Below are 13,876 nucleotides of genomic sequence, written 5' to 3'. Positions count from 1 at the left end.
ACTGATGCCAGCTGTTTCTGAGTTTTGTGTCAGTTCTCTGCTAATCTCATGGCAATATCCAACCTCCATCTCTAACGAGGCAGCTGAATTTTAACTGGAGACATTGGGAGAATAAAAGACTAAATTTCCCAGCTTCCCTTGCAGCTAGATCTAGCCAATAAAAACACAAGTAGAAATCCTGTATGACAGTAGGAAATTTTATTTTGAGAGACTTTTTCTCTAACCTTTGACTCATAACTTTTCCTTTTTTCTTCTTATTCTTATTTTTTTCTTCTTTTATTTGCCTTCATAGAGAGTGATGAATGAAAATCCAACAAGCATCTTAAGCCATTTATTAGAAAGATGGGACAGACAGATAAATATATTATTTCCCTATCACTGTCATACATCCCTGTAATATTGACTTCTAGAACCCTTTAGCATAAGGGAATAAGATAGTTTTCTCTTTCAGATTGCAAAGCTAACTTCTAATATAAGCTACATTCAGTTTCTTATGAAGTAAAGGTCACTGAATTAACAAACCAATTGAGATTAAATATTTGAACTGATTTGCAACCCCCACAACTTGAATAATATATTAAAATAAAAAGTAGCACTTTATCCATGTGATAATATATAACAATATTTACTATAATTGATTTTTTCTTAAAATTTTGTTGAGTATATTTAAGTTTAAAACATAAGAGGAATTCAAATAAGCAATCAGTAAGGAAAAATACAAAATATGAAAATTAGTGAAACTGTTATGATGGTTAACTATTACTGTGTAACATGTATAACAAAGGTGGCAAAATGGATCCAAAACGCCATCAAGTGATGCAAACTGACTGGGTCTTTTTCTTATTTGCGTACTCAGTATTGATATCTTTGCGTAATTCACTCATTCTATATCTGTTTATACAGAGTAATCCACTTCCAGGTCAAATGGAAGATTTTGGTCCTTCAGCTTTCATATACAGAAGCCTTAGAAAAACCCCCAGGACGATAGAAAATTATCAACATGCTTTTGATGTCCACTGAATCCTTTCAAGTCTGAGTTGTGCCCTGTATACTTCAAATGGCATTAAAATGTTTTAAACAGTCCTAGCAAAGGACTGATAGCATTAGCTTGCATTTAAAATTAAGTCTATTCCTTAGATTGCTTTTGATCAATCAGGCAGAAATTCTGTTCTAGTGTTGTTCTACAGTAACAAAAACCTGTGGTTATTGCAATTGGTTGGTCAAATGATATTTTGGGGAAACATTCATGCAAAAAACCTTCCTGGGATTTTGAGCTGCCAACCCCTTGTCTGCTCTTGTGTTAGGCAGACCTTTCTTTTCTATGTAATCTCAGTATTATTTTTAAATATCTTCATCTCTTTAGACTGTCTTCATAAGAAAATATTTGTTGTTATTTCTATGTAAATAATCAATACACATTTTTCACTCCATCCACTTAAAGCAGTATAGAGGTGTCAAATTTAATGAGTGACTTACCCAGGCTCTCCTGTCTGCACTTGCATACTCTTATTTCTTTATGCTACACTCAAGTAAGGCAAAGGGCCTAGATGTGTAGCAAGATTATTTTCTTTGGAAAAAAAAATATCTTTCTACCACTAACTTTTCTATAATAGACACTGAGATAGCAGGAAAAAGATACTTTACCCCCGTGACATCCATAACCTTAATGGCTGCAAGCTGGCCCGTTTTGACATGACGACCCTAGAAAGAGAATACAATGAAAAGACATTTAATTCTGATGAAAAATATTAGCATGCAGTTCCAACTGTAAAGAATACACGGCTAAAAACAAACAAGCCACTCAAGAAATGGGCACGGGAAATGGGCAGACACTTCACAAAGGAACAAACCCAAATGGCAAATAAACATATGAAAAAATGCTCAAGTTCCCTGGCAATAAGGGAAATCCAAATTAAAACATCAATGAGGTACCACCTAACGCCAGTAAGACTGGCCCACATGAATAAAAACACCAACAACGCTTGTTGGCGAGGTTGCGGGGAAAAGGGAACCCTACTCCACTGCTGGTGGGGCTGCAGGCTGGTACAGCCTCTATGGCAATCAGTATGGAGAACATTCAAACAACTCAAAATCAACATACCGTATGATCCAGCAATAGCACTCCTAGGAATATATCCAAATCACCTGTTTTATGAGAAACCAACATGCACTCCTATGTTCATAGCAGCACAATCAGTAATTGCAAAAACATGGAAGCAGCCAAAATGCCCATCAACAGAGGATTGGATAAGAAAGCTATGGTTCATCTACTGCATGGAATACTACTCAGCTAATAAAAAAAACAAAATGCAGTTCTTTGTGGCCAAATGGGCCAAACTGGAAACCATAATGCTAAGGGAAATGAGCCAATCCCAAAAGGTTAGATACCACATGTTTGCCTTAATTTAAGATGATATGATGTTATGTATAACATGTTATGTTATGTATGTTATATGTTGTGTATAAACTAAAATTGAAATGTCAATGAGGTGGTCACAGAAGGTGGTTAAGAACTCGCATTTATTTTTAACATATTGGTTACTCATTATTATGTCAATTAATTCCATAATGATGTAAATTTTTGCTGATGGTATGTTGGAGCTTTTAATTGATCGGGATGATACTCTGCTGGCTCTGTCTTCAAACCAGAGAGGGTCTACCTAAGAAGCCGTTGAACTTGACTGGACAATAAGATGCTGGACTCTATGTTTGGTATATGCTTGCAATGAGGGAATCTCAACTGAACTTGAACTGTGGCTATGCAACAAGGTGGAGGAATCCACCATGGGGGGAGGGATTGGGGAGGGGAGGGGAGAATCCCAGTACCTATGAAACTGTGTCACATAATATAATGTAATTAATGAATAAATTCTAAAAAAAATAAATTAAAAAAAAGAATACACGGCTAGACAGATCACAGCCAGAGTACGTAAAATGAGAAGACAGACATGCCACAGAAACTTTAAATATTTTGAGAATATCACCACAAATACTTTTTAATTAATTTATTTGAAAGCTAAAGAGAACACGCATGTTGTGTAAGTACAGACCAAGCTCTCATCTGCTGGTTCACTATCCAAATGCTGACAAGGCATGACTGGGCTGAGCCAAACCAGGAGACTAGAACTCCCTCCAGGTTTCTCATATGCGACCATCACCTGCTGCCTCCCAGCGGGTGCATCAGCAGGAAGCTGGAAGCAGACCTGGAGTTAGGTTCCATCCCAGGCACTCAGAAGTGGGATTCATGGACCGTAACAGGTGTCTTAACTGATGTGCCAAATGCCAAGTCCTGAGCATCTATTCACTGTTAGTTGTTTTAAGCACTTTTCATCTCTTTAGCGTTGTGATGTAGTGGGTCAAGTTTGAAAAAAAAAAAAAGACAAGGTTAAACAGTATGATCCCTACTGAGTATCTCCAAGGAGACAGAGGGCTCATGTACGTGGTGGATTCATGAAGAGTGAGAGGTAGGGCAGGATAAAGCAGACTCCAACATCTCTCTATCCAAAAACAACTAGGCAGGTGAAAGCACTTTAAACTTTCTCTGCTTGCTCCTTGGGAAAACGTAATGTCTACATCTGACTCTCAGACAGCAGAGCCATTCCTTCTAAATACATTGGACCTATGGCTTCCAGAATGCATTTCACCTGCTATTGTTATCAGGCAGCATATGGTAGCTGATACAGTCAGCTGTTTTCAAATCGCAGCTGCATGCCCTCAGGCAAGTCTCTTAACCTGCAAGCTTCAGTTTCCTGATCTGAAAATAGAGGTAATACCACTCACAGTACAGCAGTGAGAATGACATGAGGTAGAAACGAGAGAAACTCCACCAGTGTGCCTGGCACAGAGAGATGTCAGCAGGTGCTGGCAAAAATTATGTATCGCCCTGCCTTGTGATTAATTTTAAGTATTGTCTTTCCTATGAAGACAAGATCTGTATCTCATTCTTGTATTTCCAGTGCCTGGAATAGGAGCTGTGACATGTGTATGAATCATGTTTAGTACTTGAGGTTAATAAAAGGGGATTGATTTGGCGCAATTTAGATTGCCCTGAGAGAAACTATGGAAGTTTGGTTGGGTCCAGTTTTTAAAATTTTTTCTTATTTATTATATATTTTTTATTTTTATTAAATTTATTCATTAATTACATTGTGTTGTAATTACATAGAATCTGGGATTCTCCCCCCACCCTCCCCCCATGGTGGGTTCTTCCACCCCGCTGCATAACCATAGTTCAAGTTCAGTTGAAATTCCCTCCCTGCAAGTATTTGCCAAGCATAGAGTCCAACATCCCATAGTCCAGACAAGTCCAACTACTTATTGGGTAGACCCTCTCTGGTCCGAGGGCAGAGTCAGCAGAGTATCTTCCCGGTTTATGGGGGGGTAAAAATATATTTGGGATGGTATTATCTTCAAGCGCCTGAACCCTTTCACATTCTCTGCTGCTTCTCCCCCTCCTACACTCATTTTTCCATTGCTTAGCCCTTCCCATCTCACACATCTCAGCTCTGAACATCCACTGTAGCCTGATGCTGGCGGTGTGAGCCTCACCTTGCCGTTCCTATCCCATTCTGCTTCCTTCCTCCTCATTTAGCAAAGAGCACAAAGAAGCAGGCGCAAACAGCCCCTCATCCTCACCCCACCTTTCAGAAAATTGAGGCAAGGATTAAGGCACGTAACGACGCGGCGAGCCCTGGCGCCAGAGGCCCAGTTCCTGCCCTGCCTGCCTATTCCCACTGCATCTAGCTATGCACAAGTTTTCCCAGTTGGAAAATGTGGGGAGCCAGGACTCTACGGCTGGGAGGTGAGAGGGGAGTGTGTATCACCATCATCAACTCCTCTCATCTCAAGGAGCGCTTGGAAATGTAGTTTTCACAATGACTGGGGAGAGCCATGTTACTGCTTATGTGGCACCCAGGACCAAGAATACAGATGCTTCCTGACCTATCATGTGCTTAAACCCAGGAAAACATAGAAGTCACAAATGTATTTATGCTTGATCTTTGTCAAAAGGCTAGGAAGTGGTTAAAAAATGCCTTGGATCCACCTCCTCTGTTTCACCTTGCACTTCACTGCTCACGGTAGAATGTGGCCGGTTACTCTGTGTGACCATGTGGCTGGCAGACAGCTGCCCAGCGTTGTGAGGCAGGCTCACACCTCACATTGTTAGTCTGGAAAAGGTCAAAATGCAAGATGGAGGTCTCCACTGACAGTGTGTAGCTGTTTCACCTCCATAAAGTCAGCCTTGGTCTCTGGAGGACCATTGATACTAACTTGTCTCTGTTGACCAACATGGAATGATCTTCACAGTTACCTAGGGCCCAGTGGACTCAGAGGTGCTGAAACAATGACCTTTGTAAAGGAATCAACAGCTTCACAATCAACAGCTTACAGAACATAAATCATACCTGAGCCAAGAGCTGTTTCTCCACTGAAGAACTGAAAGAGGGCACGATAACTAGTGCTGAGCACGGGGAGCCTGCTTAACATTACATGGTTGATTGACTTTGAAACTTTTAATGATATCATAAAGTTGGATAACAGCTAACTCCTGCATAGACCTTGCAGGCCCCCTAAGAGCTGAGTCCCTTGCTGCCGTATCATGTTGGCTTCCACCTGTTCTTTCTTTATAGTCCTAACCATTTTCAGGTTTCTGACATGCTGTGCTGTTTCTTGCCTTTCTGGTGGTGTATTTTCTTGGTCTGGGGAGCCCTAAGCCTTCCCAACTCCTCAATAAACTCTTCTTAGATTCAACTCAGATCTTACCTTTTTTGAGTAAAATCTTCTGTGGAATTCCCCAGTCCAAACAGGGATTTTGCTACCCACATCTAGTCTCCTCTGCTCTGCCACCCCCGTCTCCTCCACAGGAATCCAGAGCAGACCCTTTAGAGAACTCTGCACTAGAACTTCAAGTCCTAAAGAAGCATGGAACTTCCGTTTAGTGAATAATTTGCCGTGAGGACGCATCAACCCGCAATTCTTTCCATCAGCAGCCTGGGCTGAGAAGATCAAGCCCAGGCTACTGATCCACAGCGAGACAGGAGGCAGGACTGAAGCAATGTGTAAACATTCCAACTACACGGTGCTGAGCCGTTACTGCTCCGAAATAAAATATCTGCTTCTTTTTTTGGGGGGAGGGGTGGGAATCAGGGTATACATGTTTTTGTTTTTTTAATTATGTTTTGAAAATCTCTGAAGCTTAACAATGGAAAAGAAAAATAACCTAGTTTTCCTCCGTTACATTTCACTTCCAAGCTAAGATAAAGTTCTCGATGGATTGGATAGCTGATGGAGCAATGCACCTGACTCCAGTGCAGGATCCTAGACTGGCTGGAGGACAAGTAGCAGCCTTAGCCCAGGCCCGTGCACAGGCTACCAGGAAGGCTGCTGAGCTGTCAAATGTCCCTGATCAGGGGAGGCCGCCCAGCAGCTGCCCAGCAGGCGTTGCCTTCTACCTCACCAGAGGCTGTCAAATCCAATCAGCTTCCAGATACAGACAGATTTTATGGGGCGAGCATGACCTAAGACCACTGCAACTGGATGCACAGCCTCGCCCAGGACAGTCTTGGAAGAGGGAATTTTATGACAATGACAAATCAATTGAGTTGGTAGAGCCCCTGAGGTACCTGATCCAATCCTTTTTTTAAAGAGAAGGCTAGAAGCTCTCGGCTGAGGACAACCTTGGCTTCTCACACATTCTCTTCCATCACACTTCAGCACTTCGGTTGTACATTCTCATCACGAAGACATAGTAAGCTGGGTTTTTTATAATTAATTTATTTGAAAGGCAGAGTTACGAGAGATTCCATCCATTGGTTTACTCTCCAGATGGTTCATGGGGTTTGGCCTGGCAAAGCCAGTGCCAAGAACTGCATCCAGCTCTCTCACCTGGATGGCAGGGACCCAGCTACTTGAGCCACAGCCAGAGCCTACCAGGATCTACAACCGTGGGAAGCTAGAGCTAAGAGCCAGAGTGCAAAATGGAAGCTAGGCACTTCTGGGGTGCAGGCATCCTAAGCAATATCTTTACTTAAGCCAAATGCCCACTTGATGATTACTTTGTAAACAAACATTTTAGTATTATTGCTTTTTAGTTCAACTTGGAACTGTTTTTCATTGCTTCTCATAAGAGTTTTTAGAAATTCACTTTTTCCGCTTGTTAAACACTTATTTCTCTCTCTTTTTTTTTTTAAAGAAACTCATTTTTCTTCATTTCTGAACAGAGCAGTAAATGAGAATGTTTTCAAAGGAGAATTAGAAAGTGTAATGTTCCTTCTAATTTGAATTTATTTCCACTTACAAGAGAAACTAAAAATACAAACACAGGTATCATCTAAAGTTGGATCTAAAATACATGTTTAGCTAAGGACTAAAAATCAAATTCTGAAGAGAAATATTGTCTAAAAGAAGATAAAATTTTAGATGACGCTCCATAAAAATGAAGGAAAAAGTCCCATCAGGCTGTAGGTGCTGAGTCATTTCTTAATAAAAGAATTAACTAGAAGTTCTTTTTCCCACTGAAATAGCCAGCAATCACGAAAGCCAGTGAACAGGCTAAATCCAGAAAAAAAACGGTATTGTGGTGGAGCTCAAAGCCCAATGTTAGACAATACCCTTAAAGCAGCAAAGGAAAGCATTGAAAGTAGGGGAAGGCAGAAAGTTTGAGGTCAACAACAGCAGGGGTGAGGGGGTCACTGGGCCCCACACTCCACATGTTTCCATTCCCAGGACCTTCCTTCCTGCTATCTCACTGTGAGACAAGGAATGATGTTGATTTTGTTCCAGACAAAATCATTCGCCATCAAGGTGACACCCTAATCACTCAGCTGCCTCCTCAATATTTGACCCCTTCCTTTACCTCCTCCCTCCAATGAATGCTAGAGAAAAGCAGTTTTGTCCAGAGCAGCCACATAGGCCTCCCCAATTATTGCTGCTGCTTTCTGAGGAAGAGCTAGCCTGCCTTGGAGCAGAAGGAGTGAGGCTATCCTTCATTTCTGGGTCAGGGCAATGCATTTATTTCCCACAAGCAAGCCAGGGTTGTTGAAAACACAGACACCTCCCTTATTCCCCTTCATCTTCCCATGCAAATGGCTCATTCTCCTTCATCCATAACTTACAGTCAAGCTTGCATTTATGGAACGAGTCTTATTTAATTTTCTACTTGCAAATGAGTGTCCTATCTTGGAGTTTTCAAAGTACCCTATGCTAGCTCCATTGATCACAGCCAGCCGTGAATTTTTCAAAATGTGCTTTACTAAAACCATAAAAATAAATTAAGCAGAAAGAAAGTCAGAGTATAGACCATGCAATGACAGATGCTACATTATGGTTCTATCTGTCCATCCCGCCATCCACCTACCCTCCCATCCATCCATCCATCCTGCCCTCCCATCCATCCATCCATCCATCCTGCCCTCCCATCCATCCATCCATCCACCTACCCTCCCATCCATCCATCCATCCATCCCTAATGCTGCAATGCTGGCTGATCTCAATATAGAATGAAGCCCGGCATTTCTCATCCAGGTCCCTATCTGGGAACTACCTTTAGCCAAGAGGCCACCACACCTGTGGTCATGCGCCCCCCTGGAGACTGCTGAGAGACAAGGCAGCTTGGATGAGGGTGCAAGTGGTAGAGAATGTGAGAGGAAGTCATCAAGTCAGGAGGCCAAGCCAGCAACACAGTACACGACAGTGGGTCCATCTATCCACTGTGTCTCCCATAGTGCTTGGCCTAGCAGTAACTTAGTAAATATTTGCAAATAGCAGACCATACGGGGTGAGATTTGAATTCAGTTTTGGTTCCATCCACAGACCCACACCCGTTCATCACCCTTTGCACTTTTATCTATCTCCACAGTATATGAGATGTGATAAGGTGTGGGGTGAGCAGTAGTTACAGCCATTTTGCTCATAAAGTTGGAAGAGGAATCTAGTGGATGAACTTGTTTTAAATCCTACAGAGAAGCCAACTTAGGGACAAGAAGCAGGCTTCATCAAGACACTTCTTTAACAGTCTCTGGAGCATCTGATATGACAGCGAGGGAGACACAATTACTAGGCTGGGCAGCATAGGATGCTGACCTGAGGCAGAGCATCCAGGAACACCCCAGCCTCATCTTCGCAGGAATGTGTGGAATGCCCTACAAGAACCACTCAGGTTCAGTCTCAGCTGACCACAAGGAGTGCCCTGCGCTACAGATCTCTGCTACAGGTCGCTCACATGTTCAAACAGCTGCTGCCTTCTCCCAGCCCGTGCCTAAGATGCATAAAAGCCGAGTGCTATAGATCCTGAGCGGGCCCTTCCCTCACGTGGTCACCCCTGTCACAGGGAAGCGTCCCGGGCTATCTGCCTCCAGGACGCAGCCTTCAGACTCTCCCCTGACTAATAAAACTGCCGGAACTAATTCTCTCTCAATCACCCCTGAACCTAACAACCACTTCAAGAAGACTCCAAGATTGCCTTAGGAGCAACAAATGGGATCGTTCACAGCAGGTGATGGGCATCGTGTCTTCCTTAGGCTTCCGCAGATTGAGTGCAGTGAGCGTCTCAGGCTCCTTGGCCTTTCTTCGGCTTTCATCAGCAGCTGAACAGCCCAGTTTGGCCTCCCCTGCAGGACTGAGCGGGCACGCACAGCTCGCAGACACACACACAAGGGGGAACCAAGGTACTGGCCCAGGCTGGCTTCAAGGCATCTGTGCTCCATCTTGGCTCCTCATACTGAAATTTGCTCTGCACAACACGGACTGGGGCATTTTCAAGACGAGTCAGGGATGGGCCAACTGAGAGCATGAGGCTTGCTCGAAGACAGGAGGAGAGCAGGGGGCTTCATTTTTCTTTTGTTAAAAACCATGATGCATCAGTCTTCATGGCTTCCAACTTGGCTCAGTTGATAAATCAAAATGAATGTCTTAAGGCACACACAAAAAAAAGCAAAAAAAAAAAAAAAAAAAGAAAAAGAAAAAAACAGTCACAGCTTTGTGCAGACAATAGTTAATGTATGTGGATTCCGTGGCAGGGAGAGGAAAGCTGTACCCGGGGAAGCAGCACAGCTGAAGTGACAGCAGTGATGAGCAGACAGGCCAAGGGCTGGCAGGAGCTCAGCATTCAGCAGATCCAGTCACTGGCCATGGCCTCCAGCCAGGGACAGACTGCCAGTAACCTCTCAACCCAAAAAACAAGCACAAAAACAAGTAGCTCTCCTCTAACGTATACCACAGCACTGCCAGTAGCATCCGTGGCATCCTGCATATCATGTCCGCAAGGTTAACCCCATTCCCTGGGACATGGGGTTCAGAGGTTAGGGATGCACCATGCACCTGCAGTTAAATCTTTAGCCTCCACAACAGGGCTGGGCCTATAAATGATCCCTAAGAATCCTGGAACCTGGACCCCAATCTAAGACAAAGTTCAACTGCAGGAGCAGGAGGAAATCATGGACTCCATGGTGACTTTTTAAAAAATTTCAGAAAAATGACATATTCAGCTTAAGAAGCAGTCTTCACTTGAAAGACTCTTCACTTCAATAATAGGTCCATCAACGCAATGCCCTTAAACACTTCAAAGTTAAAAATGGGTTGTTTCCCAATAGTTGGGGAAGGAGGTTCATGGTTAGATGATCAGGCAATTTCTAATCTAATAGTCTAGGGACAAGTATTCTAAAATACAGATCTGAACACCAACTTAGAGATAGTAGAGATATGAGTAAACCTGGTAAGACACAAATAGCCACTGTCCTTGACACAATCAGTAAAAAGGTAAGTGTGGCACAGCCTTACTAGCCACGGTGGCCTGTGAAATCCAATGGGAGCCCAAGTCTGTCTCCCGAGTTCCCCCAAGGGAAACCCCAGGCGCACAGCTTCGATCAGGAGCATAGAATGCTCCTGAAGGTGGATCAAGCATTCCCCGGGCATCCTGCTAAATCATGCTGGGAAACACAAAGTCTCCAGGCCAAGCCCGCAAATCCCAGGAAACGGTGTCTGTAGTGATCCATCAAGAATGACCACAGCAAAAGCTCAAAGGATCCTGGGGGGCAAGAAATGCCTGCAAGAGAGGGCCAGGCAGCTTTTCTCTGCAGGAAAAGGGCCCTGCTACCAAAGCCTAAGGTGGCAGCTGGAGGGGGAAAAGCCACAGGTTTGGAGGACAGCAGCGTTTGGCTCCACCAGGATTTGTTCTGCTTTGTTTTCCAGGTGTTTACCATGTAAGCAAGACCACTGACACAGACCCTCAAGGCTGCAGTGCGACTTGGTGTTCTGTGCTGCTGTTGAAGGACTCAGGGAGAGAAAGAGACAAGAAGGCGAGCGCAAGGCTTGCCGGGTCCCCTCCTCAGCTTCCTCTCTTCCAACGACAGGACTAGGCAGAGGAGCAGGATCCCTTGGTTCTTGGACACAGGTTCACATTTTCACAGATTTCCCATCCTGGGGACTAGTTTCAGAGGCACCTGTGCGGTGCCTGCCAGACCTCTGGCTGGATCCAGCCCAGCCCAGCTTAGTGGAGTATAGCCTATGCCATGACAGTCGCGACCAGGTATTAGGGTTGGCAGGGTCGACTTTGGCACAGATAGGGATGGGAATGGGGGAAGAGGCTGCCTTTCCCCTAACGTATGGCTCCCTGGGGAGGCCAGGCCACCCCTGCAGCGGTCTGAGCGATGGTACTGCAACGTGCGGCAGCAAGAGCCGGCAAGGACTGCAGCAATACCAGCTCTGGTACTTGGGCAGAGGAGAATAGAAACAGGTCCCACTTGACTCCTTGTGGGGGTTGGGCAGGCACAAACCTCTCCCACTGCTTCCTCAAACCTCCACAAATGTTAATTAAAACAAAAGAAATGTCAGCCCGAGAAAGTGCTGGAATGTAATTAGAGCCCACCAAAGCTCCTGTTCCGTGGGGGAGAACAGACAAGTAATGAAAGGGAAGCCTTTGCGTTCCTACTGGGTCTCTGCTCCGTGGCTGACACAAAAATCAATTCCAATAGGCTTTAGTCGTATCTGAGCAGGAACGCGGGAGACAGATGCGATTCAGTGAGCATAATGATTCAGTGGAGGCATAATGATGCCCACGGCAGAAAGAGAAAAACCAAGAACACCTGACAGTGAATGCTCTCTACCGCTGTAAGGACATGTGTGTGCACACGTGTGTACAGGCACATGTGCCACATCAACATGACACCCATGCAAGTACGACAGAGAGGATTTCCAAACTGGTATATAAAAACTGGTATATTACCCAAAATGTGAAGACATGCCACCCCTTGCCCTATCCCTGAGACAGTGTTTCCTTGGCACAGGCCAACTGTATCACCTAGGGACTTCTGACAGTCCCTGGGGATGCTGGCGGTTATGCCCACCTCTGCTGCTATGCGCGCTCTGAGAGCTTCCCTGCTGCAAACAGTGCCACCCTCCCCCAGCTAAGAATCATTGGCCCTCAAATTTGAATCAGGGCCAGGTGGGGAAGCGCCATTCTAAGAGAAGCTGACATTCAGTAGGTGCTCAATGCACATTGAACTCTATATGAAAGGCCAGTTTCCCCAGTAGGGTCTTGTCCTTTGGAAGAAGTGGGGCCCATGGGGGGTGTTTTGTTTTTGTTTTCTCAGTAGCATTTTACCATTGGAAATTCTTTGACAAAGAAAATGCTGCTGAAATCCAAAATACTGAAGGGGCCCATTGAATACATATTGGTGAATGTTCTATGGCCTGGGCAACCCCCCATCTGGTTATATGTATTAAGAATCCAGTTCCAAGATCTCCACTGCATCAAATAAGCTACATATCCTATTTTTTTTTTCCACCTGCAGTAGCAGAGGACCTGGCCATCGGCTTAGCTGATCACATCTCTGCTCTCAACAGCCACACCTGCCATGCTGAGCAAAGCCCCACCTGTCCTGTTGTTCCTTGGATGGACTGGCAAGGGGACACCATTGGACAGTAGGAATCTGAGCGACATCCTAGAAAGAAAGGATACCTCATCTGGGCTCATAATATCCAGGAGCAAAGGCCACCACAGACCCCAGCATTCTGCCAGTAAGTACATCCTTCTTGGAAAGCTGGGGGGTGGGTAATCAGGGGCCTCACAGAAACCAGTCCCTTCCCTCTAAGGACCAAACAAGAAAGCTATGAACACTCGTGTCTGAGATCTTTAGGATGGGCAGATGGGTAGAACCGGACGATAAGTTGAGAATGAACAAGAGCTTTTTCAGGCTCTGGGCAGGCCTGATTGGGAGCGCAGCTGACTCGCTGGTGGATGCATGCAAGCACAGCTATATTTAGCTGCCATGGGGAGGACCCTACCAGGGAGCTTCCTCTCCAGGAGGCAGAGGTTTCCCTGATTCCAATGAAATTCTTCCCTCCACTGTGCTTCCTGCCTGCCACTTGAGGTGACTCATCAAGGACAAGGGCAGCATCTTGCTGATGCCCTGGGCAGTCTTGCATGCCCCAGCAGGAGTGTCACCCAAGTTCCAGGAGCACCCACTCTCAGCTGGAGCTCTGTAGGCCCTGACTGAGGAGTGCCTGAGTTAAGAGGAAAGGTTCCAGAGTGTTAGGAGATGCTTTTGTGTCTGGAGTTACTTTGGGTTTAAAGTTTCCTTACATATAAGATAGAAACAAAGCCAGTAGCTCACTGGGTTGGAGTGCCTGGATGGACACAAGGGATGTTGCAGCCTTCTAGTGTTACAATATTTACTCGCTCCTCCTTGTCTTGTGATCCATTCCTTTCTTTCTTCGTGTTGCACTTCAAATGTCATCTTTGAGAGTCCTTCCCTGCCACTGCACCCCAAATCTTCAGCAGCCTCTTACCTTTCCCCTTCTCTGCTTTGTCACCATCCAACCAACCATATACTTCAGGTGTGTGTTGGGGGGGACTTCTGGTTCTAGAAAGGAAGTTGTC

General features: G+C 44.8%; 1 protein-coding gene across 7 annotated transcripts in view; it reads right to left on the bottom strand.

The window, feature by feature from the left end:
• TNIK (TRAF2 and NCK interacting kinase) overlaps positions 1-13,876 on the bottom strand; it is a 397,078-nt gene that overhangs the window by 154,018 nt on the left and 229,184 nt on the right. For all 7 annotated transcript variants that reach the window (XM_058661109.1, XM_004591298.3, XM_058661110.1 and 4 more), the window contains exon 3: positions 1,645-1,701. In XM_058661109.1, the coding sequence (XP_058517092.1) occupies positions 1,645-1,701 (57 nt within the window). The remainder of the gene's footprint in view (positions 1-1,644; positions 1,702-13,876) is intronic.

Source organism: Ochotona princeps, chromosome 3, assembly GCF_030435755.1.
Source record: "Ochotona princeps isolate mOchPri1 chromosome 3, mOchPri1.hap1, whole genome shotgun sequence".
Classification (NCBI taxonomy): Eukaryota; Metazoa; Chordata; class Mammalia; order Lagomorpha; family Ochotonidae; genus Ochotona; species Ochotona princeps.
Note: the sequence above shows the minus strand (reverse complement) of the source record. Positions and strands in the feature narration are given on the sequence as shown.